This window comes from Hibiscus syriacus, unplaced genomic scaffold, assembly GCF_006381635.1.
Source record: "Hibiscus syriacus cultivar Baekdansim isolate YM2019G1 unplaced genomic scaffold, ASM638163v2 tig00110987_pilon, whole genome shotgun sequence".
Lineage (NCBI taxonomy): Eukaryota > Viridiplantae > Streptophyta > Magnoliopsida > Malvales > Malvaceae > Hibiscus > Hibiscus syriacus.
The window spans coordinates 1,395,402-1,422,563 of NW_024062941.1; the positions used below are offsets into that span (position 1 = coordinate 1,395,402).

Sequence of the window (27,162 nt, forward strand, 5' to 3'; positions counted from 1 at the left end):
TTTCATTCCACAAACACATCAATCCACCAGCAGACCCATCCGCTGGCTGGAAACTTGCACCCTTCAACAGCTTTCCTCCTAACTTCCTATTAAGACCCTTCTGGCTTTTACTCAGTTTTGTCTCCTGTAAAAGCAGTACGACCGGTTTCAACTTATTTACAAGTCTCGACACTCCTCTAATTTTTTCCTTTCTTCCTAAGCCCCTAACATTCCACGAAATAAAATTGCACTCCGTCATAAACACTTCAGACCCAAACCTTCAAGAAACAGAAACTGGCTCACTAACCAGTTTCATTGACCACCCCTCCTCCTTCCTCCATCTTTCTGATTTTCTCCATAAAAGCCTCCCTCCCTTCCTTGAAAGAAATGCCTAAACTCTGACATACTTCCCAAGTATTCAATGCTTCCTCAAGAGCATTAGAAAAGGAACTAGAGTAGACTGTAGATACATCTGCATTAGCCAAAGCTTCTGAGATTAAGCCACTTCTCTTCTTTCTGTATAGTCTCCGATTCCTAGAAATAATAGACTGATCTGCCACCCCCTGATTGGAGAACAACTGCTGCTAATGTGGCCCATGGACGTGTTCTGAACTTGGGCAGAATCAGTGAAAACCTTGTCCTTACCCCTATCCCCTGAAGCTGAAGAAAATTGCTTAAAATTATGAAGTACCAGCTTGTTCTGAATGTGCTTATGACTATTTTCTGCACATAACCAAACTCTTCTTGTTTTCGACCTTCTTTACACCCTCACAAAACGTCCACCACCCCTCAAGCCATCAGAGGTCATACTACTTGACAAGCCTTTGGATACCTGATATCCCAATCTCCATCTCCTGCCACTCTTCACCCTTGGATTGCTAATAACCTTCTTAGATTTATTTCTTTTTTCACCCTTATCCATATCCTCAAAATCCTTGCTGATTTCATTCGCCTCCTCCACCATGGTTCCACTATTTTCCTCATGTGTTTCAGAAAGAGTTCGATCCTGAAAATTGCTTACATTATCCACAAGACAACATTGGGCTGAAGAAACATGCCCAACCTGCTCAGGCCCAACCTCCTCAGATCTACCCATTTTAGAATTAATCCCACAGTCTTTGACACTTTTTCTTGCCCCGAGGTGCCACCTTCCACGCTGAACGCCCTTTTCCTCTCAGCAGAAGAAACTTCTGACACTTTCTGCTTACTTTTAGCCTCACCTAGTACTGACCCCTCGACACCTTGGACAGTCCCTATAATATCATTGACTTCCACGTTAAAATTCAAATTACCCTCAGTCAGCGTGTCATCCCCTTGAGAAGCGTGTGACCTCGACTGAAAATTCAACTGTCCTTGTCGATTTTCTCTATCGGTCCCTTTGTTCTCTTCCGATTGAGTTACTTCCCCCGGGACGACTCGTCCTTCCACAGAACCAGCTTCTTCCACCCCATCTTCAAGCTCAGGAAAGAACTCATCACAACCTTCCACTTTAATCTTAATAATAAAGGATCTGCCATATGTATTAATGATTTAATGGGACGGAATATCAAACGGGCTTTCTACTCTTAACAGCATATAAGCCACCCTGCAGTCCACTCTTTGAACAGTTTGATCCTGAATCTTTACTAACTTGCCCCATCTCGCTGCCAAACTAGAAAAGAATGAAACTGACCAGCAATTTAGAGGAACACCCATCAAGGATACTGCACAGAAGGATAAAGGAACACCGTTCTCCTCCATGACTGGCTCCAGCCTTTCAAACCAAAAGGACAATGCCTCCCATTTGCCCTCCACCGCTGCGATTTTCTCTTCCACCGACTGAAAGACAATCAGACATGCATTTTTCGCAAAACCCCATCTTACCACCTTTACATTAAAGCCCTCATTCCTTAAACCTCTTTGCACAAGCTCCACTTCGAAAATATGCTTACATATACCACTCAGAGATGATCTTAACCAAGTTCTTTCTTCCGTTGGAATATGCACTTCCAAAGACTTCTTAAACTCCTTAGTATCTCCACCGCTATTCCTTTGATGACCCTCCATACTATCTCTTCCCACTACCGAATCCTTATAAGATCTTCCATTATGAAATTTACTAAGCAACTCCCTCCTCCTTGCCTCAGCATGGCCTATCGACCTCTTCCAACGCGGCTCCACTTCTCAGTCAGCTCCAGACCCCGCTCCAAAAACTCGCTCTCCGCCCCTCGGATAGCTTCTCTTCTGGTATTTTGCAATCGACACCGATATTTTCCGTCCATCTACCACAACGTTATTCATCCTATCCTTTGCATTGAACAGATCCTCCTTACTAGCAAAATGAACAAAGGCGAACGTATAATCCTTGTATTTTGGCCTCCTATTAACGAACGAAATGAATACTTTGATCACCTTGCCGAAATAGCTAAAACGCTCCCATAAAACACTTCTATGAACTCTCCTACTAAGGTTATCAATGAAAGCTACCCATGCTCCTTCTCCAGGCAATGCTCCGCCTCTGCCTGAAGAACCAGAACCAATCGTCACGTTCACTCTCTCACTAACTTTCTCACTCATCTTTAAAGGGATTTCCTCTATAAATTCTCTTTCCAAAAACACACTTTGCTCCCCAAAAATTCTGGAAAAATTCAGCTTCAAATCTTCAACTTCCAAGGTAGACTTAGAATTATAGATTCCAAAAAAATGGTCCTTAACAGTAGCTATGATGATAGCTGGATCTTGAATAACCTCACCATTGATATTTAGAACACTCAAAAAATTCCTTTCTCCTGACTGAAGCACATGCATGGAAAAATCTTGTATTACGATCCCCTGCTTGCACCTATTTTGATCTCGAATTTTGAAACCAAATATGTTCTTCAATTTTATAAAGCTTCCATAATTCTGTTCTCATAGTCCTCAATTCTGCTGCTTTTTCACAGCCATTATAGTCTTGCATTTGCTGGAAATTTTCCTATGCTAAGTGGATAATCCTTTCTAATTCTGCAATTTCTACAACTGGGTATTGATCTCTATTCCCTGCCCATTCCTTGATCGCCAATTTGGTAGATTTCAGGATAGAAAAAATTCCAGCTCTGTTGTGTTTACTCTTGCAGTTTTGTACAGCAGAGCCAACTAAATTCTGAAAACCTTCTTCATCCATCAAATAACTAAATAACCTGAATAGTTTTTTACCCCAACTAACTCCACCATTCTCAAGAAAAATGTCATTGTGATCTGATATAGCCTTAGGTAACAAATACTTATAGTCTCGGGAAAGGCTTCCAAGAAACGGACATAAACAAGGAACCTGTCCAGTCTAACAAAGGTGGGTATATCCTGATTGCTACACCATGTGAACCTACCCCCATGCAGAGGTAAATCAATTAACCCTGTCTGTTGGATAAAATGACTGAAAATTCTAATTGAATTTCTGTTTTGGGCTCTTCCAATCTTCTCCTCTTCTGAAAGATACACATTAAAATCACCTCCCACACAAAGAGGAATACTCTGACCACAAATAAAACCAGCTAACTCTTCAAAAAAGCAAGCTTTTTCTTCTTCGACAGAAGGACCATAAACATTGATAAAACCACACCTAAGTTGTGAAGTTCGAAATTTCCCAAACGTAGCAATGAACCTTCTGTTTATAACATGATTTTCCACTTCAAACATGCCCTCATCCCAACAACTCAATAAACCTCCAGAAGAACCCACTGCTGGAGATTCTAAAAACCCTTGAAGGGTATTCAAGCCACTCCTCCTAAAAAACTACCTCTGAATCTTCTCCATTTTCGTTTCTTGAAGCAAAAGAAAATTAGGGCTTTTCTTTATAACTAAATTTTGAACAGAGTTTTGTTTTTCCTTTCTTCCCAATCCCCGAACGTTCCATGAAATAATTGCTAATTGGTTAATCATCACAAAAATAAAAAAAAACCAGATCTGCCAAGAAAATCGAAGCTCAAACCAGCCTCAAATCTTCCTCCAACTTAATAATTTTTTCCAAAAAAGATGACTTCCCTTCCTTGAAAGACACCCCTAGAAGGTTACTGACTTCCCAAGTAGCTAAGGCTTCCTCCAATAGAACTGAAAAAGCTGGAGAAGAAACTGTTGAAATGCTTGCCTGATCCAATGCCTCCCTTATCAACAACCTTTTGGCTCTTCGAATCAATGCAGTGGAATTGAAATCAGAATCATCACCTCCTGAAAACCACCGTTCACACGTATTACCCAAACTGCTATTAGCAACATGCCTCTCCTCAGTAGACTCCACACAACCATCCATATTAAAATCTGCTACTGGACTGACTGGCAGAACTGAATTTAGCACTAAGTCTTTACCCTTTAGCTTGTCTAAGGCTTCCTCTTCTGCAGTTAATGGCCAATGTCTTCTCTCCCTTGATCTCGAACACACCCTTTTATAGCTAACCGTTCTTCTCCTTTCCAACGGCTCACTCCTAGTAGTTAAAGATGAATTAGATCGATGAAGCGATCTTCCCCTAGAAATCATTTTTCCAGCATGTGCATTAGAGTCAATCATCTTAGTTGCTGCTGTTAACACTCCTTCCCCACTGCGCGACATCAAACTGGAATGAGGTATACCTCCATTATTTGCTTCCTCCATGTTGACAGATTGAACAATAAATTGGTTTTGGTCCATTCTCCCAAAACTATCCAATTTAATAACTGGCCCAGCTGGAATTATTTTAAAATCTGTAGAACCAGGCTGTCCCCTTTCAACTGACTGGGCTTCAGACCCATCAGCCGAAAAATTAAAAACTCTGCATCCCAAACCGGCATAATCACCTAAATTGTTTCTCCCAAGGTCTTGGCAGTCTGACACCTCACAATTAATGCTTTTCCCATCTCTGTTAAGCATTGGGATATGATTTTCCCCACCTACTCCAACCAAACCCATAAAAGCTCCTTTGTCAAACCATAAGTCTACCTTTTGTATGTTGTGTTCTTCTGAATGTTCAGCACTTTCCATACTTTCTGACACACTCCTGTCAGCTTCCTCTCCAGCAAACTCACCAATTTGAATTTCATCGGAACCTCCCACTGGCACTTTGCTAGAAAAATCTGAATTATACTCAAGCACCGAACCCCGCTTAATCTTCACTATATAAGATCTTCCATAAGCTCCAAGTGTTAACACCTCAGGGACATCATATGGGTTCGCCACCCTGATCAAAATCTTCGCCGTGGAGAGGTCTTCTCTGTTTTTTGTATCTTCATGGATATCTTCCACCATTCCCCACCTCCCTGCTAAACGTTCCAAGAAGGTGTTTTGTCAGCATAATAGTGGAACCCCAGATAGTTCTATGAGGCAAAAAGCCATTGGAATGCCATCATAATTCAATAAAGGTGCCAACCTATCGAACCAGAAAAGTAATTCATCTTTTTTCGTCGACCATGCATCCAACGTTTCCTCATCCGACTTAAAGGTTACAACACATGAATTCCAAGCATAACCCCATCTGGCAATCTGAACTTCAAGACCTTCATTAACTAGAGACTTCTGGACTAATTCTAACTCAAAAGAATGTTTAACAATCCCCGTTAATGACCTCTTCACCCAACTGGAGCTCTCTGAAGGAATATGCATTTCCCACATATTTTTTATGCCATTCCTTCTGTTGAAACCTTCATATGCCATTTCCCTTTGGTCTGATACATTACTCTTCAATCTACTAGACAGTAAGGCATCCTTGTAAGATCTTTCATCCCTAAAAATCCTATTAATATCAACTTTCTCTTCAACGTCTTCCAGCTTTTCCTGGATCTTCTGAGATGTCTTCCAACTTTTTGTCAATCACGGACTGGGTTGTTGCTGCCATTTAACTTATGGAACATGGTTAACTTAACAACACTATCTTTTCAAGGCTCAGATAGAACCTCCTCTAGTTTTTTTCAAGACTTAAATAGAATCTCCTCCTCTAAAAAGCTCAACTAGAATCCTCTTCCTCTAGTTTATTTTAAGGCTAAACTAGGAACCCTCTTCCTTTAGTTTTTTTAAGGCTAAAACTAAGAACCCTCCCCTTTTACAAGGTTGCTTAAGGCATCAATTGTAATATCAAGACAGGAATTTGAAGTAGTTTCTGACAGGATTTCTGATGAGGAAGATGTAGGCATCTTGATGGGATTTTTAAGACTTTCCTAGCTCCAATACCATGTAGAAAAGTGGTATGTGCAAAGAAGAAGATTATTTCTCTGAATTTCTTAATGTTTCTATTGATAAAAGTGACACATATTTATAGGTTATAAAAAGAGCCTAGTCTAAGAAAGATTAAACAAAGTCAACAAATTACACAAAATCAACAGCTATATTATTGTTAAATCCCTAAATATCGGCAGCTAGATATTTAGAAATATAATTCCCTATTTTTCCGCAGTCTACACCAATAGCAAACAAAGAGTGGCCTTTCTATCAATTTGACATCAAGAATACTTTTTTAAATGGGGATTTTGAAGATACGTACATGAAGACACTTTTAGACCTAGAAAGTCAGCCGAATAGTCATAAAGTGTGGAAATTGAAGAAATCTCCTATGATCTAAAACAGTCTCCTAGTGCATGGTTTGACAGGTTTACCAAAGCAGTGGTTACTTATGGATACAACTAGTATCAAGCTGATCATACATTGTTAGTGAATGCCTTCTTAAAAGGTAAAAAGATCATTCTTATTGTCTATGTTGGTGCTCTCAAGTACTTTCTAGGGATGGAGGTGACTTGTTCTAAAGAAGGAATTGTGATCTCTCAGGCAAAGTATGTGCTAGACTTGTTAAACAAGACAGGTATGCTTTGATGAAAACAGTAGAAACTCTCATGGATCCTAATATTAAATTAAGGAAGGGTAAAGAGGGAGTTCCATTCAACAAAGACCGATACCAAAGGCTAGTTGGCAAATTAAATCATCTCTGACATACTAGATCAGATATAATATACTCAGTAAGCATTGTCAGCCAACATATGAATGATCCTCTAAATTGCTGGAACGAAGTCTTCTTCTCCAGCCTAGCCTCACGGTGGGGGGAGTTGGTACAGATTAAAAAGGAAACTTTGATGAAGCTGGACTGCAGAGCAGCGAAAATGGTGATTAGGGTGGGTAGTCTGTTTGATTTCCCATAGCCAATTTCAATAAATACCAATGGTAAGTTGTACGTGATAAAAGTCAAAGTTGAGTTGCCGACTGATGAATATTCAGAGGTTATGAATGACGAGAGCAATGGAGAATTTTCCGACGAATGGGTGGAAGAATCCTCGGAGAACCAGTGCGATGTTGAGGGGATCTTGAGGGAGGAGGTAGCCCAAGAGGTTGGAGAGGTGACCAAGGAGAGTTCGGTTCCGTGTGGTCCAGATTTGCTGACAGGTGGCGTGGTGGCTCCTGCTCCAGGAAGTAATGAGGAATTGGTTCCGAGAATTTTAAATTCGGTGGAGGTGGATATTAATAAGTAGGAGAAATGTGCAATCCCAATGCAGCAGAATCTATCGGGCTTAAATAAGGAGAATAATGGCAGATTGGAGATAGTAAGATTGGGCCTAGCAGACCCAATTCTGCTAACCAAAATAGTCCCAATTTGCGGGCTGTTTCAGGGTCCAGCAAAGGAGGTTCGGTTCATATTGGTGTTCGCAGGAGATTCAGGTCGGTGGGTTCCCAAAACAGTAACGGGAATTGTTCAGGGGGTTTAGAGAAATCACAGAATAATAGATGGAGCAAAAAGTTAGCTTCCCCGTCGAGGTCTTTTTCTCGGAGAATGGGTTCTTCTCCAAACCGTGGTCGCTCGATAGAGAGGAATGCGTCAAGCAACATTATCGGGAATAAAGTCTACAAGAGAGTATATGGTAAAAGCAGGGGAAGGGGTAATTCGAGAGAGGTAAGGAAGGATAAAGCGAAGTCCTTAGGCCATTGTTCGGATGAGGAGGAAGAAGTTCAGGCTACTTGGAAGTAAGCAACTTGATGGGTGTTACTCCGAGGAGGGAAGAAAGCTTTCATGAAAAAGGCACAGGCTGATTTTGAGGATAGGAGGATGGCGGGTGGAATTTGATGTTCTGTTGGAAGTGGGTATTTTTTTTCTTTCATTTTATGTCGAGTTTTAGTATGCTAATGTGGAATGTGCGGGGGTTGGGCAAAAAAGAGAAGTCTAGGGCTGTGAGGAATATTATCGTAGGGAAGAAGCCAACGCTAATGTTCATTCAAGTAACGAAGTTGGGAGTTTCAATCCTTCCTTAAGGAGGAGGTTAGGTGGAAATATTTTGAGCGGGTTAGTGATATCTTCGGCGGTTAAGTTAGCAGGAGGGTTGTTAACGCTTTGGGATGAAAATAAATTGGAGGTGGAGGCTGAACATGTCCAGGAGAGGTTTATTGCAGTTAAAGGTAATCTGAAAGAATTGTCTATTTCATGTTGGTTTATTAACGTGTATGGGCCTTCTGTTGATATGGAGAAAGAATCCTTCTTTGAGGCGCTATTAGCATTTGTGTGGCAATTGGAAGGTCTTATTTGTTTGGGAGGAGACTTTAATGCATACCTGTCACAAGAAGAGAAAATGGGGAGAGGTCACAACAGATTCTCGATGAGAATCTTTAACAAGTTTGTGCAGAGAGCTAGCCTGAATGATCTCCCTATGTCGGGTGGTAACTTTACTTGAAGCAATAATAGGGATTCTCCTACATTTGTCAGATTGGACAGGTTTCTAGTGGACTCGAACTTCTTGTCGGTGTTTTCATCTATGAATCAAAGTTTGCTCATGAGATCATTATCGGATCATAATGCATTTAATTTGGTAAGCAAGGGCGTGGATTGAGGGTCGAAACCTATTAGATTGTTCAATTATGTGTTGGATGAAGAGGGCTTTAAGGAAAGGATGGTCGAGGAATTCCAGAGAGCAAGGCTAGGTAGTAGAAGGAAAGGGATTTATAGTATACTTAAAAGCTCTAAACTGGTAATGAAGGAGCGGTCTAAAGTCAGTTTCAGCAATTTGCAAGGATCAATTTTGGAGTTGGAAAAAATATTCACGACTCGGAACTGGAAATACAACAAGGTTCCACTTCTGTCTCTATGGAATCTTTGGGTTCGGCTAGAAGGAAGCTTTGGTATCTTTACAAAAAAGAAGAGGCGGTGTGGTTACAGAAATCACGTGTTAAGTGGTGCTTGGAGAGTGATCGCAACACTAGATTTTTCTATGTGTGCAGCAAACAGAGGTAGGATGAATGCTATTAAAGTGCTGAAAGTGGGGTGTCAGCTAACGTCGGATCCTGATGATATTAAAGCAAATGTGATTAATTTTTTCAAAGAAGCGTTTAATAAGAACCCTACAGTTGAGGTGGAGGCGATGGATTTTAATTTCTCCAAGATATCAGGGGATCAGAATTTGTTTTTGGAGAGACCCTTCTCAGTGGAAGAAATTTGGGATGCAATTTCGTCGTCGGATAGCAACAAGGCTCCGGGACCCGACGGACTGATAATGGGGTTCTTCAAAAAGTTTTGGCCGGAACTAAAAGAGGACATCATGAAGTTTTTTTGTGATTTCTTTGATGGGAAAAATTGGGATAAAGGGGTAAATCATTCATTCATTACCTTAATCCCGAAAAAGTTGAGTTCGAAAAATGTCGAGGATTTTAGACCGATAAGCCTTGTGGGTGGACTTTATAAGATCTTGTCAAAGTTGTTATCCAGAAGATTATGACAATGTATGGATGCAGTCGTGGGTCCTTCCCAATTTGCTTTCATTCCGGGTCGGCAAATCATGGATTGTTCCTTTATCGCGAATAAGGGGATCGATTGTTGGAGGAGGAAAGGTTTTCAAGGAGTAGCGTTTAAGGTCGACTTTAGAAGAGCGTATGATTCAATCGATTGGAATTTTCTATTGAAAATAGTGGATTGTATGGGGTTTGGTCAGAGGTGGGGATCTTGGATGAAAATGTGCGTTTCTACAGCTTCCATTTCGGTGTTGGGGAATGGTTCTCCTTCGGATGAATTTCAGATCGCGAGGGGTCTTCGTCAGGGTTGTTCTCTTTCCCCGCTCCTTTTCAATTTGGTTAGCGAACTTTTGAGCTTGATGTTGTCGAAAGCTGAGGTTAGGCTTATTTAGAGGTTTTGAGATTGGGAGTCCAGGTGATTCTTTTGAGCTCTCCCATCTTCAATTCGCATATAACTTGTTAATTTTTTGTAAAGCGTCAATTGGGGAGTTGCAGAATGTGAGAAGGGTGCTTATGATTTTTGAATTGATGTCAGTGTTGCAAATTAATCTTTCAAAGAGCAGGTTATTCGGTATCAACGTGAATTCCCAACGGATTACTTGGGACTTCCTTTTGGGGCGAAGAAAAACTCAATTTTTCTATGGGATCCGATTATTCAAAAGTTCTACAAAAAATTAACCAGGTGGAAGTCTGTCTCACTATCCATCGGTGGTAGAGTTGTGTTGATAAAGTCGGTACTGTGCTCCTTACCAATATACTTCATGTCAATTTTCAGATTGCCGATGAGTGTTTTGAAGAGGCTCAATTCAATTATGACAAATTTTCTCTGAGAGGAGTCGGGTGTTAAAAACAAAATTCATTGGGTTAATTGGGAGATTGCTTGCAAGCCTAAGGCTTTAGGAGGGCTTGGGATTCCAAATCTTGAGCTTATGAATAGAGCTTTATTTGAGAAAGTGGACTTGGAAGTTTGCCAACGAGAAGAACTCCTGGTGGAAAAGGATAATTTGTTGCAAAAACAATATTGATCCGAATTCTCTGAGAGTGGATAGTTCGGCCTCTTACAAAGCTTCTTGGATATGGAAAGGGGTTGTGACGAATTGTTGTTCGGATGAGGAGTTTGGGGTGTGTTTGCGGAGTAACTTCCTATTGAAGGCGGACAATGGGGACTCAATCAGATTCTGGCATGACGCTTGGCTGGACAGAGTTTCATTGAGGGTTCGTTTTCCTTGCTTGTTCACATTATCAATTAACAAGGAGGGGAAGATCGCTGATTTCAGAAAAATTAATTTGTCGGGTTGTTTTTGGGATATTGCCATGAGGAGAAATCTTGTTGGTTGGGAGTTGATGCAATGGAATGAGCTTATAGCATTGTTGTATAATTTAAATCCATCGCCATTGATAGATGATTGTCTTGTATGGGCGGGAGAAGGTGATGGGAGGTTTTCAGTGAAATCTTTTCTTAAAATTTTTCTTGGAAGCTCGGTCGATAGTTTTCTGTGGGAAAGAAATGTGTGGGCTGGTGTGGCTCCTCCTCGGGTTGAATCTTTTATTTGGCAGGTTGTGCATAAGAAGGTTGCAGTTAAGGTCGAGCTAATAAAACGTGGGGTGCAAGGTATAGGAGATCTATATTATCCATTTTGTGGGTTGGTTCAAGAAACAGTTTCTCATCTATTCTTTTCTTGCAAAGTGTCTTGGGGGTTATGGGCTAGCTTTTTGCGCCTGTGGGAGGTTTCCTTTGCAATTTCGGAGTGCCCCGTAACCTTATTTTCAATTTTGTTTGATCTTGTGTCCCGTTTATGCGTTTGGGGTTTCATCCCATGAGTTGTTTTGTGGTCAATTTGGAAAATGAGGAATGATATTATTTTTAATAAGGGAAAATTGGATTGCGCTTTGCTATCTTTTCTCTCAAGGTACACAGTGGCAGCATTGTTTTCTTCAAAATTTCCAAAATTGTTGGTCTTTTTCAATAGTCTGGTGGGGGTTCTTGCGCTAGCTGGTCGTGTTATGTTCGCTGAAAAGAGGTCTCCAAAAGTAGCTAGTTGGTCTGTTGGTCTCCACCTCCTACTGGTTTTGTTAAAGTGAATGTAGACGGTGCTATGGACAGGTGGTGGTCGAAGGGTGGCATTGGTGGGCTGATCCGAGATGAGAAAGGAGTGATGATGGGTTCGTTCTCAGAAAGAGTGGGATTCGGTCCTCCTATTATGGCAGAATTGATGGCAATGAGGAGAGGATTGAATTTGTTTCTGGATTCGGGGTTGTCGGTGAACCGAAGGCTTATTTTGGAGTCTGATAGTGTGGCGGCAGTGGATTGGATAAAAAATCCAACTAGCTCTACTCCAATGTTTCTATCCATTGTTAAAGATATTGCAGAGATTATGGTTAATAAAGGGGTCATTGTTCGTCATGTGGCGAGAGTAGCTAATTGTGAAGAGGATGAATTTACCAAAATAGGGATTGGTTAAATGGTGGGGAATTTTTTGGTTGTTGATTTTGTATTATTGGTTTTAGCGGGCAGCTTTGGGCATGGTTTATGTTTGTATCTGGTTGAGTAATTTAGGAGGTAGTTTTTGTGTAGGGTAGTATCATATTCTTTTAGGTTGTGTTGTTTTGCACAGTGTTGAGTGGGCTGCCATAGGTTTTTTGGTGGTAGTACGTTCTTATTGTACTTGGTTCTTATGCAATAAAATTTCTAAGGCACTCTTTTCCTCTTCCTAATGTCCGTCGAGTCTTTGTTACTTGACGGTTATGAAGGGGGTTTTTAATGAGGACTTCCTTTTTATCAAAAAAAAATCCACGTGAAGAACACCTAGAGGCTATCAACTAACTCCTAAGATACCTAAAGATGACTCCAGGATACGTATTACTCTTTAAAAAGAATGAAAATCGTAAGGTAGAGATATTCACTGATGCAAGCTAGGCTAAAGAATTAAGTGAAATTAGGTCTAGAAGTGGTTATTGCTCTATTGGTTGGGGCAATTTAGTCACATAGAGAAGCAAAAAGCAGTTTGTAGTCTCAAGAAGTAATGCAAAGACAGAATTTCAAGCACTTGCTTCAAGAATTTGTGAAAGAATGTGGATTCAAAGACTATTAAAAGAATTAAAGGTCGATTTAAAGGACGACTTCAAGATACAAAGTGATAATCAATCAACCATAAGAATGCTAAAAATCCTCTTCATCATGATCAGACAAAACATTTGAAGATTGACACACTTTACTTTAGAAAAAGTCAACAATGAAACTATGAAATTAAACTACATTCCTACTCAACAAAAGCTTGTGAATATTCTTACCAAAGCCCTTCCAAGAATGAGCTTTGATGAACTCAAGTCCAATCTAGGTTTGTACAACATATACACTCAGCTTGAGGGGAGGGGGGAAAGATGTTGTGACTTAAACTGGTAGAAAAGAAGTTTTTGTTCATCCTAAATTCCGAGTTCTAGTTTATTTAGGATTATGTTTTACCTGTTTAAAAAATAAGATGAGTTTTCTTAGGAGATAAAGGTTAAGAAAAAGATATATGGTTAAATTCTACTTTTGTAATTCTTAGCCTATAAAAGCATGTTAAAGTAATACAAAATAGAATGGCTCTTCTCTTTTCATTTGAAATCTCTCTTTCTTTCTTTTTGAATTTCCCTTTCTTCTTAGAATATTCACATTTATTGCTTGCAAAGTCTAAATAGATGCATTGGAAACCAGAAAGTACAACAATTCTCATTCCACATTAATCTTGATTAAATATTGTACCCTAATTATCTTTTAAGAAATCACTGTTTGCAGGTATGGTTGTGAGGTTGAGCATATGTCTAGCTTTTTGCATGCATGGTATTAAAGGTTTTATTGAATGAATATGAAGCAAACAATAACTATTATGTGCTAGAAAATAAGCAACATAATAGCTTTCAGGTCTGAGACTAGAAACTAGGTTTAGCTACCCCAACTAACCTATAAAAACTGTGAAATAATTTCTTCTTGATTGCCCCTAAGACTGTCAGAATACATTAATATGACATCACTCCATCCAACTAATAGGAATTCTTGATATCAAATGTGGATGTCTACTACAAATTCTTCAAGGAAAATAATATAGACAAGTGACAAAGGACATCAAGAGGCACTGCCTCAAATTGACAAGAATTTGGCAAGTAGAATGATAGGTTGATTGGGATTTTGGCAATTGGAGGGTAAAACAAAGAGGGTGCTAAAAGAAAAAAAATTAGGGTTCACAAAGCTATGGTGCACAGAATTGTATGAAGAAATGAATAATTTAAATGCTATCCGGTTACTGTTTTGATTATGTGAAGGTACATTTGAGCAACAAATTAAGTATTTTAGGCTTTAGTGTTGATGGCTGAATGGTAGGATTCGGGTTAGGGTTAGGGTTAGTTTCTACTAGAGTGAATAGAAAATAATGTTGTAAATTAACAGATAAGAAAGAAGAAAAAAGATACAGGACTCAGAATGACACCCTAAAGCCACATCAAACAATGTCCATCAAAAAATCTTCTAGGAAATTATTGTTGACTTTTCCAGATCACTTTGTTTTCTGGAAGAATAAGATCCTCATCTTGATTGAGTCATGGCCTTATAAACACAATCTTACAGTAAGCAATGATTGTTCATTTAAGCCAAGTATTTCATGACTCCTTCGATAAATATCTGGATACTCCTAAAGAGCTGTCTTCCTTTACAAGTTCAAGCACAACAAGTATCAAAAGCAGCCCAAAATTTAGATATGTACCTGCTTAAGAGGACAAAGGAATAATCCTCAAGGCCAATCTCACATAGTCGCCACTGATAGTTGCACAAAAGAGAAAATTTCAAGCCAAATTTCTGTTTATTAGAAACTTGTTGAAAATTTTCTGTAAAAGAAAAAATACTGACCTTTTTTTTTTTTGATAAGAATGACAGGCCTCCTTAAAAACCTCCTTCTTGATCAAAGAAGGAGGAAAAGAGTGCCTTAGAAACTTTATTACTCCTCCGAAATTACATAAGATTTAACGTAGACACCATACTGAAAAAACACAACAGAATAAGCTACTCAACATAACCGAAAACCTAAACTCAAACGATAAAACGCACTGGAAACGACTAAACATCAACCAATTCCCATCTTTGCTAAACTATCAGCCTCCCCATTACACACCCTTGGAATCAGTCTAATAGAGTGCACCCTGTCCGTGATAAAAGATGAAATCTCTTTAACTAATGGGAGGATAAAAACTGGGGCCATAGCTGGTGTATGGACCCATTCCACAGCCGACTTACAGTCACTTTCCACAATCAACCTTCCAACCTTAACCCAACAAGAAGACATATAGATTTCAATGCCTCTCTTAATAGCCTTTAACTCAGCAACCGGCGGGGGGACCCTGACCTACATTTTCTGAAAAAGTCAGAAGGGAGTTGCTATTCCAATCTCTCAAAATACCTCCTATACCTCCATTTGAGCCATCAAGTCTAACAGCTCCATCGACATTCATCTTCAAAAAATCCATAGGGGGTGGAATCCAGCGAGAAACCTGAAAATTGTAAATGTTGAGAGCTTTAATACCATCTGCAAGAGATGGATCACCAATCAGCACATCCTCCTGAATAGGACACTTAGGATACTTGGCTAGAAACCATTTAGATAACCTGAATCTAGCAATAAAAAACAGAGACATCCTATCCAAGGGGGAACCATCGAACACCATTGCATTCCTAGCTTTCCATATCGACCAAAATACTACTCCCGGGATAAATTTCCAAATCAACGATTTCCCCCTCAGCTCACCCCAAGAACATAGCAAAGAAGGTGGATCCTTTGGAAGGACTAAGGCTATTTCCCAATAGCTTGCTATCTTGTTCCAAAGTTCCCAAACAACATCACATGAAATAAATAAATGCTGAACTGATTCCACCTGTTTTTTACAAAACGGACATAAAATTTCATCCCCTAGCTGCAAACCTCTTTTCACCAACTCCTCTCTCACTGCCACTTTCTGATGAGCTAGCTGCCACAGGAAGACTTCAACACGAGGAGGAGATAAACCCTGCCACACCCTTTTACCCATAAATCGGACTCCCCAGACACCTTGCCGAGTTCCTTTCTACAAGATTTCACTGAAAACAGTCCATCCCACTTGCAGACCAAGAAAGAAAGTCTTCAACTGAATCAGTCAGTTTAAAGTCCTTAAGTTTTGTCATTAAATCCAGCCACTGATCCAACTCCCAGTCACACAAATTCCTTCTGGTATCGATGTTCCACACCCAACCGTTCGAATCTGAACTTCCAACTCAGCGACCATACCCCATTTATTTGTTGACAACGCATACATTCTAGGGAAAAGATATTTTAAAGGAGACTCATCAGCCCATGAATCCGTCCAAAATGCAATAGACTTTCCATTTCCCAGTTTCAACTTGGAGTTAGATCTGATACGTTCACCCCTCCGAGTCGTTCTTCAAGAAATTGTTGGCAATCCCTCTCCAAATCCAAGAAGATTTGGGCGAAAAAACCTTACAAATAGACATGGAATTACTACTTACCTTGTGCCTGCAACATAACACACTTTTCCACAAAGTATTTTTTTCATTGGCGAACTTCCACACCCATTTTCCCAAAAGAGCCCGATTAGATATGTTCACATCAAGAACACCAAGGCCACCACAATTTAGAGGCGTGCAGACTGATTTCCAATTAACCCAGTGTATCTTCCTTTTGTCCTCATTATCCCCCCATAGGAAACTGGCCATTAAAGAATTAAGCTTCTTACCAATTTTACAAGGCATTCTAAAAAGAGATAAGAAGAATATTGGTAGGGATGTTAACACCGACTTTAATAAAACTGTCCTGCCCGCCAATGAGAGACAATTAGCTTTCCAGCCGGCTAGTTTGGAACTAAAATTCTTGAAAACTGGATCCCATAAGGCTTCTGAGTTTTTCTTAGAAATACTGACCTTTTGACGCATTGCTATCGCAGCATCAGGAGCATCATTCCTAAGACCACTTTCAAGACCCTTCACAATTACTCCTCTCAAAGCAGTCAAAGATCGCACTGTCTTGATTAAATCTAAAACGCTACTTGATCCTTCTTCTGTAGCATCCAAACTCTGGAAATATATAAATGCAACTTAGAGAAATCACAGGAATGGAACAAAAATTCATTGTATAAAAATAAATAATTAGAAGAAAGCTTTTCTATACTATGATCTTTTCAACTGACTTAAAAATTCAGTTGTATGGCAAGCTTTATCCAACTAAATGGGACTGACTTCGTGGATCAGAATCTGCTTTCATGTTTTATATAGAATTATTCTGGGGGGAAAATGATCTAAGGAAGTCTCTTTTGATAATTTCCTCACATGTTTTCTTTGTTTCCATCCTTCCCCTTCAAGGGTTTCTTTAACGAATCTCAAGACCAGATAAAGGGCAGTTTAAAGCAAAAGGTGGGAACAATAAAACATTATTGAATCTTCATGAATATGAATCAAATTTTCTTTTTCTGGAATTCCCAATATAATTAATTATGAGATACATTGGATATACTTTTTCTTTAAGTTATTGCAATATTTACAGCAAAAAGTATGCCATATTTCTTCCTAATTACACTTGCTTGAAATTTTCAACAAGGTCACAACAAAGGATGTCATGATATGAAAGAAGGTTCTTTTAATGAGCCTTGATTAGACATTATATTTTTTCTCCCAACTCTTGCATTTAGAAGGCTTAAACCAACAGCTAAGAAAATCGAACTTCCAGAATAGACATTAAGGCTACAATCATAGATCATTCTACTACCCACCGAGACCTCTTTATTAGAGGAGCATAACCAAAATGCCTTAGCATTTTCTGATTATGCTAAAACTTACAAGAACATAAAAGCTTGCACATTATTCACTTAATCATGAAGAATTTCATAAATCAAGAAATACTTTACTCATATATGGCACAATAATGTGCGTTTGAAATACCCAAATTAAAGATAAAACAGTTTTCTTGACATGGATGAAGCCGGCAACTGTATGCAAGTGTTTCTTGGATGTAGGAAGCCAGCAACTGAATGCATGTTTTTTATTCACGGATGAACTTTATGTCAAATTCCAGTAACCACCAGATAAAAACTCTTAACTACAAAATCATAGCAATAAAAGAAAAACATGAGCAAACAATCACAAATATACCTTTTTGCACTCCAGAAACATTACAAGAGCTGAATTGCTTCGTTCATCTAATGATTCTCTCAATGACTCAAGTTGCTCAGTGAGGCTGCATTAACAAAAATCTTAGATAGATGCATAAATGTCTAGGTAGGAGTCTTAAGAATCGAGACATGGCATCAAAGAAAGAATTCGACCACTCTACGAAGTGGAAAAGTCAAATTAGTTTGCACACGTCATACAAAAAGTTCAAAAGGCATGTTACATTTATGTATAACTTAACAAGTAGGAAATCCACTTTCCTTGGTGAAGGCAACTTTGCATAGTAAATAACTGAGAGGGGTTAATAATAAAGAGTGGGAGCTAAATTCGGAAATTGTAGAAGTAATCAATGTCTTTTACGTAAGTTTCGACAAAGATCATTAGAATTTTTAAGAACTATACTAAGAGAGCAAAAGTTAATTTATTGTATCAGTGTGTACTAGAGAACATTATGCTACTGTAATGTTGCTTAATACTATCTTCAATAAGAATTTTCCATTCACCTCTAACCCATGAAGGAAATGTAAAAGCAAGAAAAACTAATCTTTTAAATTGAACCTTCCAGCATTGAAAAAATCTTTGAGTTCCTGATGGAATATCTTGAATTGTTCCACAAATGCTTCACTATATTGTCCAGGATCCTTGGTGATTATTGCAAGCATTGCTTCTGTCGCGACCAAGTCTTCTGGACCAGCATTTCGATGAAGCTTGTTCTGTATTGTATGCTTAATTTCTTGCTGGAATATGTAAATTAAATATTAGTGAGTAATTTGAAAAGAAAAAAGCCCAGGTGTTTGTAAAACCTAACCTTGAGATCATGAGGGATATCATTCCGATGAGCAATATCTCTAATCCGAGTAAGTGGGACGGATGCTGTAAATTCTGCTTTAAAAGATGGCAAACAAGGATGGATCTTGCGAATAACAAGCAGTTCCTACAATTCGAGAAGAAAAAGATAACTGAGAAAATTAAGGATAGCATGATGAGTAATATGCATAAATCATAGAAGAATCTAATATTGGCCTTTAAAGTGCATGAGATTAGTCTTGTTTGTCCTTTCCCTCACTATTTGGTGCTTGCAGCATCTAACATACTTACATTTCCTAATTTCCTTAAGATAAAAAGCTTTAAGAAACATACAGAAATCAAGAGCAGACTAAGTTGAAAATTATGCTAATTGTAGAACAGATGTATAGACACTCTCACAAAGATGTGCAAACTCACTTATCTAAGAAACTAAGAGCAGTTCTTTCTTTGAAACCCTACAAGGTACACATCCACGCACCCCTCCCAAAATCCCATTTTGATTGAATCAACATAAGGTGCCAATGATTTGAACTTTCAAAATACTGTAGGCTTCAATTACACCAGCTCTTTAGTCCAATAAAACTTAAGACCAAGTTATTGGTGATGAGAAAAATTCTTAAGGACTACAATGATAAAAGCAATGCATACATTCTTTATTCATTAGATGACATTAACTTAGACATAATGTTTTTAAAGCTACTAGAACTCAAACACTGAACATATTGTAAAGACGGAAAAAAACTTGTTCCGAATAAATCGTGTTTATTTCTGCTGAATATGACTGACTTAAATAGAGTTTACAATGTAACAACTTTACATAAAAAGATGCATAAAATTAGCAACAGAATAAAAATGATTCTATCTAATTAAAAATGATCCTATCTAATAACTAACAGAATAAAAAACTGATTCTATCTAATTAAAAATGATCATATCTAATAACTAATAGAATAAAAACTGATTCTATCTAATTAAAACTGATCCTATCTAATATTTAATTTAGATATTCTCGACACCCCCCCTCAAGCTGGAGAATAGATATCGATCATTCCCAGCTTGGACAGAAATCCTTCGAACATCGTAGTAAACAGTCCCTTGGTGAGAACATCGGCGAGCTGCTCTGATGATGGAACAAACAGTATGCAGATATCGCCATTTTCCAGCCTCTCCTTGATGAAATGTCGATCTATTTTGACATGTTTGGTCCTGTCATGCTGTACAGGATTCTGAGCAATACTGATTGCCGATTTGTTGTCGCAATACAACTTCATCGGTTTATCTCCTTCAACCTTCAGCTCCTCCAAGATCCTCCTAAGCCATAACAACTCACATACTCCTTGCGCCATGGCTCTGAACTCGGCCTCCGCACTGCTTCTAGAGACAACTGGTTGCTTCTTGCTCCTCCACGTAACTAAGTTGCCCCAAACAAAGGAGCAATAACCGGTAGTAGATCTTCTGTCTGTAGAACTTCCGCCCCAATCAGCATCAGTGAAGATCTCCACTCTTCGAATTTCATCTTCGAAACATGATTCCTTTACCAGGACTCCCTTTCAAGTAATGAAGAATCCGGTAAACAGCCTTGGAGTGTTTTCTGAGGGACAATGCATAAACTGACTAACCAAGCTCACAGCAAATGCAATATCTGGTCTCGTATGAGCCAAATAAATCAGTTTCACCACCAGCTTCTGATACCGATTCTTGTCCACAGGCTCAGCACCATCTCCTTTTTCGAGTTTTTGATTCGGATCAATAGGAGTCGCCACTGGTTTACATCCGAGTAATCGGTCTCTTTCAAGATATCGAGGACATATTTCCTTTGCGAGATAATTATACCTTTTGAGGATCTAGCCACCTCCATTCCCAAGAAATATTTGAGTTGTCCTAGATCCTTGACTTCAAACTGGTTGGATAAGAAGTTCTTTAACGACTCCAACTCTACGTGTCATCTCCTGTCATAACAATGTCATCTACATACACAATTAAAATAGCAATTTTACCATTATTGTGTTTGTAGACATAGTATGATCAGACTAGGCCTGAGTGTAACCATGTTGTTTCACAGCTCTCGTGAACTCTCGAACCAGGCTCTCGGAGATTGTTTCAATCCATAAATGGATTTCTTTAGCTTGCAGACCCTGCCATCCTTCTTCAATTCATCAAGCCTGGAGGAACTTCCATAAACACCTCTTCCTCTAGCTCACCGTTTAGGAAACGCATTCTTCACATCAAACTGTCTGAGAGTCCAATCCAGATTGGCGGCTAGTGAGAGTAGGACACGTACGGTGTTTAGTTTGGCCATAGGTGCGAAGGCTCCTCGTAGTCAAGGCCGTTATGTCTGAGTGAAGCCTCGTGCTACGAGTCTTGCCTTGTATCTCTCGACCGAGCCATCTGCATGGTATTTGATGGTGAACACCCACTTGCTGCCTACGATCGTTTCCCCTCAGGTAAAGGAGTTAGATCCCACGTGTCATCTTCTTCAGGGCCTTTAACTCCTCAAAAATGCCTCTCTCCATCTCGGAACTTCTAGAGCTTCATGTATCGACTTAGGTAGTGCATCATCCATAATCCTGGTGGAAAAAGATTTGAAATCTGGAGAGAGTTTATTATAAATTGGATATTGGATGTTTTGTGGTACATGATCTAACACCTTTGCGCAAGGCTATGGGTTCAAAGAATTCTGTAGAAGGCTCTAAATTTGGAGAAGAAATAGCAGAAAGATAAGTCGTACCTTGGACCATAGTCGAGTCCGATGGTTGGCATACCTTGGGGGCCGGTGGAACATTACTTGGTCGAGTCATCCGTCTAGAATAAACACGAAGTTCAGTAGGTGGTTCTAAGTTGGTTTCTACCTGAGTCTCACGAGGTTGTGAATTTATAGGTTGTGAAATCCTAGGATTAGTTACGAAAATATGAATTGGTTCCACTGAGCTATTTACAACCGATTTTGGCAAGGATGTTTGTTCCCAAAAACTCATTGATCGAGTTTTCCTCTATTTTGGCCGTGTATATGAACAAAAGCAATGCAACAAAAAATTTTAGGTGTTAAATCAGTGAAAGATCTATTTTCAGGAAACATATTCTTTAGAGCTTGTAAAGGAGTAATATAATTAAGAACTCTTGTAGGCATTCGATTTATCAAATAAGACGCTGTTAAGAGTGCTTCATTCCAAAAACGATTAGGAACATTCATAGCAAACAGTAAAGCCCTAGTCACCTCTAATAAATGCCTATTTTTTCTTTCAGCAACTCCATTTTGTTGGGGAGTATCAACGCAAGAACTGTGATGAATAATTCCTTTTTGTTTCAAAAAATCACCTAAGATTGCATTAAAATATTCTCGACCATTATCGGTTCTAAGAACTTGAATATTTGCTTGAAACTGAGTATTGATCAGTGAGTGAAAATTTTTGAAAACACTTGCTGCCTAGGATTTTTCTTTTAGTAAATAAATCCACGTGACTCTAGTGTGATCATCAATGAATGTGATGAACCATCTAGATCCTGAGGCTGTTTTTACTCGTGAAGGGCCCCAAATATCACTATGCACAAGAGAAAAAGGTTTTGATGGCATATACTTTAAAGATGGATAAACAGATCTAATATGTACCTTTCTGGGCTAATGATGAAGAGGCAATATAAGATGATGGGTTAGGAGTGTTGGATATGGAATGAGAACTCATCAGTTGATACAATTGCTCTAGCTGTTCTTTGCTGAAGGCAGACAGTTCTGAGGCAGGTTTCGGCTCTTCAGAAGCATCTTCAGATGAGGCATGGAATCCCTTTGCATTACGAGAATTTCGATTGGCTGCAAAATTCTCGGCTGGCTTCCCGTGTAGCTTCCAACACTTGGCTTTAGTGTGTCCCGGCTTGTTGCAGTGCTCGCAGATTGGCCGATCTCTGTCGTTCCGACGATCGTTGCGACGTGGTGGCTGACCCGAGAACAAGGCTGAAGACTCGGTGGGATGTGGTGAGTGGCCTCCAAGCATGACTGTCTGCCGGCTCTCCTCTCGTCTGACTTCGGAGAAGACTTCTCTTGTGCTTGGTAGTGGTTCACGACCAAGAATGCGCCCTCTGACTTCATCTAATTCCTTGTTAAGGCCGACAAGGAATTCGAAGACGCGTTCTTTTTCCACCATCTTCTGGAATAGAACCCTGTCCTTAGCACAACTCGATTCGTAGTCGCTGAACATGTCAACCTCTTGCCACAAGGTCTTGAGTTCAGTGTAGTATTGAGTGACAGTTTTTTCTCCTTGTTTTAGCCTCCATAATCGAGTTTTTAGTTCAAACCATTGTCCTGCGTTCCCGATATCAGAATAGGTCTCGTTCACAGCATTCCAAATGTCATGAGCAGTAGGTAGGAAGAGATAAGTTCTCCCTACACTCGGATCCATGGAATTTATGAGCCAAGACATAATCATCGAGTTTTCTGGCTCCCATCTTTCAGATTCTTCATCTTCTTCGGCAGGTTTCGTAGTGGTACCTGAGAGATAGCCGAATTTTCCACGGCCGCGAATAAACAGTTTCACAGATTGTGACCACTGTAAGAAATTATTTCTATTCAACTTGTGAGAAGTGATGGATATGTTTTGGAAGGATTCAGTGTTTAGGGTGATTGAAGGTGAGCGAGTAGAACTCATAGAGTCGATACCAGAGGTATCATCGTAGGATTTGGCCATTTTGGCTCTGATACCATAAAGACGGAAACAAACTTGTTCCGAATAAATCGTGTTTATTTCTGCTGAATATAACTGACTTAAATAGAGTTTACAATGTAACAACTTTACATAAAAAGATGCATAAATTAGCAACAAATAAAAATGATTCTATCTAATTAAAAATGATCCTATCTATAACTAATAGAATAAAAAACTGATTCTATCTAATTAAAAATGATCCTATCTAATAACTAATAGAATAAAAACTGATTTTATCTAATTAAAAATGATCCTATCTAATATTTAATTTATATATTCTCGACATATTGTCTACTGACACAGGTGTCAGCATTTAGTGTACCTTAAGTTCTTTGTGAACGGAACGTGTTGTCTACCAATAAAGTGAACAAGGAATCTTTTGTATGGATCATATGTGGCATTTGAATGCGTAGAATATCAAAAACAGAATTCTTTCTTGTGTCTTTTATTTATCAACCGTATGGGTATATATACAAGTATCAAGCTCCTTTAATAGGTAATGTAATATCCTACATTAATTACAATATATTAATCCTAAGATTTAGCCAACAAATCTGTAACACTCCCCCTCAAGTTGAGCATAGATATTAATCATATCTAACTTGACCCCAAGCTCTAGAAAAAGCAATGAGTTGTAGATAAGATAAGGTAGTTGGGTTTGTTATTTCTGTAGATAAATCTAATTAGTTTAGATATTATCCCTAGTTTGAAAGTTAAAGTTTTGTATAGCTTTAGGACTCCTTGTAAGAGTGAAACTATGGGTGCTGAAGTCTTTTAAAAGGGCTTACTTTGTATAGATTTATTTGAAGTGAAATACTGAGACAGATTCTACAAAAGTTACGTCTTTTTTTACTAATGCTGTTGAGAAGAACTAGAGTAGGATAGATGCCATCAAGCAATCCAATTCTGCACATAAGCAATTGACTAAAATATAAATTTTGATAACTACGAATCAATACAGCCATCTGCAGCAATTAAGCACCTTAGGTGAAGAATCATTCCTACTAGAGATTCGTTCTAATTCTCGAAATATAAGCCTGGAAATCTCAGAATGTCTGTTTGGTCGGTGATGACCCCCATCTTCAAAACAAGGAATCTGCCCCGTGTTTATCCACTGCATAAAAAAGATTTAAGAGCAGCATGGAAGATGCACAACAAAACATATTGTAACAAAATATATGTAAAAGACCTTCAGATAGATAGCAGAGCATATTAGAGCCTCCAACCGTTCCACATTCTGCAAACTTCCAACTAATAGCTCACGAACCACTTCAAGCTTTAATAAAAGAAAAAAATTGGAGAAATATCAATGGCCAAAGAAGAAATATAAATCAAAACCATGTATATTGCCCACAAAGATAGAAGTTTACAAGCTAAGTCATGATCTTAAATAGTAGATGGACAAGATCCGCGTAAATAAGCTTCTTTTTTCAGAAGATAGGCCATGGAAGACAAGATACATATTTCATTACCATTTTTCCAACTGCCTATGTGCAAGCACCCATGCATCCAACTGCCACCACACCAATTCCCCAAAGTGAAAAGGAAAATAAAAAACTTGTTCATGAAATGGGAAAGAATTCAATAAGTAATCTTTTTTCAGAAGATAGGCCATGGAAGACAAGATACATATTTCATTACCATTTTTCCAACTGCCTATGTGCAAGCACCCATGCATCCAACTGCCACCACACCAATTCCCCAAAGTGAAAAGGAAAATAAAAAACTTGTTCATAGAAATGGGAAAGAATTCAATAAGTAATGTCTTACTTCTTCAATTTGAAATTATATTTAAATACATTTAAAATTATCACTGTGTTATCTGTTCATCTAAAGAAAATCATAATTCATGGTTTTGCAGTTCTGTATTCCCATAATTTAATCACGCCTGCACAACTTCCACTTGCCTAGCTTGAGGCATGATATCATCAACCACTGATGTACGAATACGATTGCATATACTATTAAGGGCAAGCATGTGAGCAGATAGATAGATTACATGTGAACAGCGAGACAGATTGCATGGAACTTCATACCCAGAGCTCATGAAAAAGGGTTTCAGTAATATAAAGGATTGATGAAATTAGTATTCAACTGAATGTATTAATACTGTCAAGCTACACCCACAATGCTAAAAAAATCATTAAATTATACCGTATGTGAAGTAAACTTCAAATTCAAGTGTTTAGATATATATATATATATATATAAATTATGACATTTCTAGAAAGTTCTCTACAGATATGAATTTCTCAATCAATAATAACTATTAGTACCTTTCTCCACCAATTCCTTGCATTTTTATCACCTTCAACCAATTTCAAAGCCAACCCTTCAAGACCAGTCGTATCCCATCTTCTCTCCAAGTCTCTGTTGTGATGTTCATTTGACCGCATGAAGGAAGCAGCCCTCCCTTGCCATTGTCCAACAAAAGGACTTGTTTCGACCTCCAAGGAATCAGTAGTAGATTCACTAAGACCATCATTATCCACCATCTCGTCTCCATAGTCTTCTGAAGTTAAAGGCAATAGTTCCAGTGTCTCTTCTGTCGAATTCCAGTGACATACCATCCCAAAACTCCCTCCCTGAGGCAGTTTTAGAACACGGTTATTTCCACCTTCCCACACTACCCCCTTGTCCTTACCAATAACCACAAATTTGAACTCAACAGACTGACCCCCATCCAACTCCAAATCGCATATCCATCCACCCTCAGACCAGTTCATAGGCACATGCTTCTTCCAGGATCCCAATTCTTTTGTAGACCCCAAAATCACTACATGCTCACCAAATTTAACTTGGTGATCTAAACAAACGTTAATCCCTACTTTGCCACGTCCAGACTTTGATTTAGCTTTCAACTTCTTCGTTTCTTCTTCTCTGTTCCGGAAAAAATAAAACCCATTTTGGTAATCTCCTTTCTTAAGGGAATTAGATAGCATTTCATACAATCAATCAGGAAAAAACACATGATGCCATTAGCCTTTTTCAACCCTAATAAAAGTAAAGCTGAAATAGGCATTTTATTTTCAGACATTTCTCATCAGAAAATGTTATTTATAATTAAATAAAGCCAGGACAAGTATACATACAAGCTCATCGAGCTTTTAAACTCCACCACCCATTGACTCATCACATAAATACTAAAACATAAATGGCCACTGCATTTACTTTCATTTTCAGAGCGTTTTCAATTCGAGAGCACTTGAAAAAGAAGAAATGAACGAACGCCTGATTAGATTTTTTTTTCTCTTTAAAAAAAATCATCCCCAGACATTTATTTAGCCTTGAAAACGGAAATTGTGGGAACGGAAGGAAAAAGGCGAAAAGGGTACCTAGTGGAAGTAGAGGAAACGGCGAAAACAAGACGATGAGAGAGTTTACGGTGGCGGTTGATTCCCCGCGGAAAAGGGAAAGGAAAACAAATGGCGGGGCTGAAAACAGCGGTGTTGGGTATGGATTTGAGCTGCTTCCGAGCTGGGATTTGGAAGTAGAGTGAACGTAGGTAAACAGAATGCATCGTTTTCTCGTTACTTTTCTTCCTTTGAGATCTTTTGCATAGGAAGATGAAAGATATCTCATACTTCACTGATATTTTTTATCAACAAATCACTAATCCATGATTGGGATTTGTGGGGAGATGAATTGAAGGAAAGCGACACGTGGAATGCTCAACCCAAATGAGTAGATTGATTATTTGTAATGTATTTTCTCGAATTAAAAAGTCTTATATTATAAATAAAAGTATATAAAGTATGTTACTTTTTTTTAATTTAAGTACTTAAAGTATTTTTTTTTTAGTAAAAGTAAGTAGTTAAAGT

The 27,162-nt window shown here is 38.7% G+C and overlaps 1 protein-coding gene across 4 annotated transcripts in view; it reads right to left on the reverse strand.

Moving 5' to 3' along the window:
* Nucleotides 1-26,876, reverse strand: part of LOC120148829 (phosphoglucan, water dikinase, chloroplastic-like) — a 40,286-nt gene extending 13,410 nt beyond the window's left edge. For all 4 annotated transcript variants that reach the window (XM_039161833.1, XM_039161834.1, XM_039161837.1 and 1 more), the window contains exons 1-9: nt 26,677-26,876; nt 25,618-26,221; nt 24,531-24,617; nt 24,324-24,455; nt 18,649-18,774; nt 18,399-18,577; nt 17,823-17,907; nt 16,599-16,751; nt 14,398-14,450 (exon numbers count right to left, since the gene is read on the reverse strand). In XM_039161833.1, the coding sequence (XP_039017764.1) occupies nt 14,398-14,450; nt 16,599-16,751; nt 17,823-17,907; nt 18,399-18,577; nt 18,649-18,774; nt 24,324-24,455; nt 24,531-24,617; nt 25,618-26,221; nt 26,677-26,861 (1,604 nt within the window). In that variant the 5' untranslated portion in view covers nt 26,862-26,876. The remainder of the gene's footprint in view (nt 1-14,397; nt 14,451-16,598; nt 16,752-17,822; nt 17,908-18,398; nt 18,578-18,648; nt 18,775-24,323; nt 24,456-24,530; nt 24,618-25,617; nt 26,222-26,676) is intronic.
* Nucleotides 26,877-27,162: the final 286 nt, after the last annotated feature.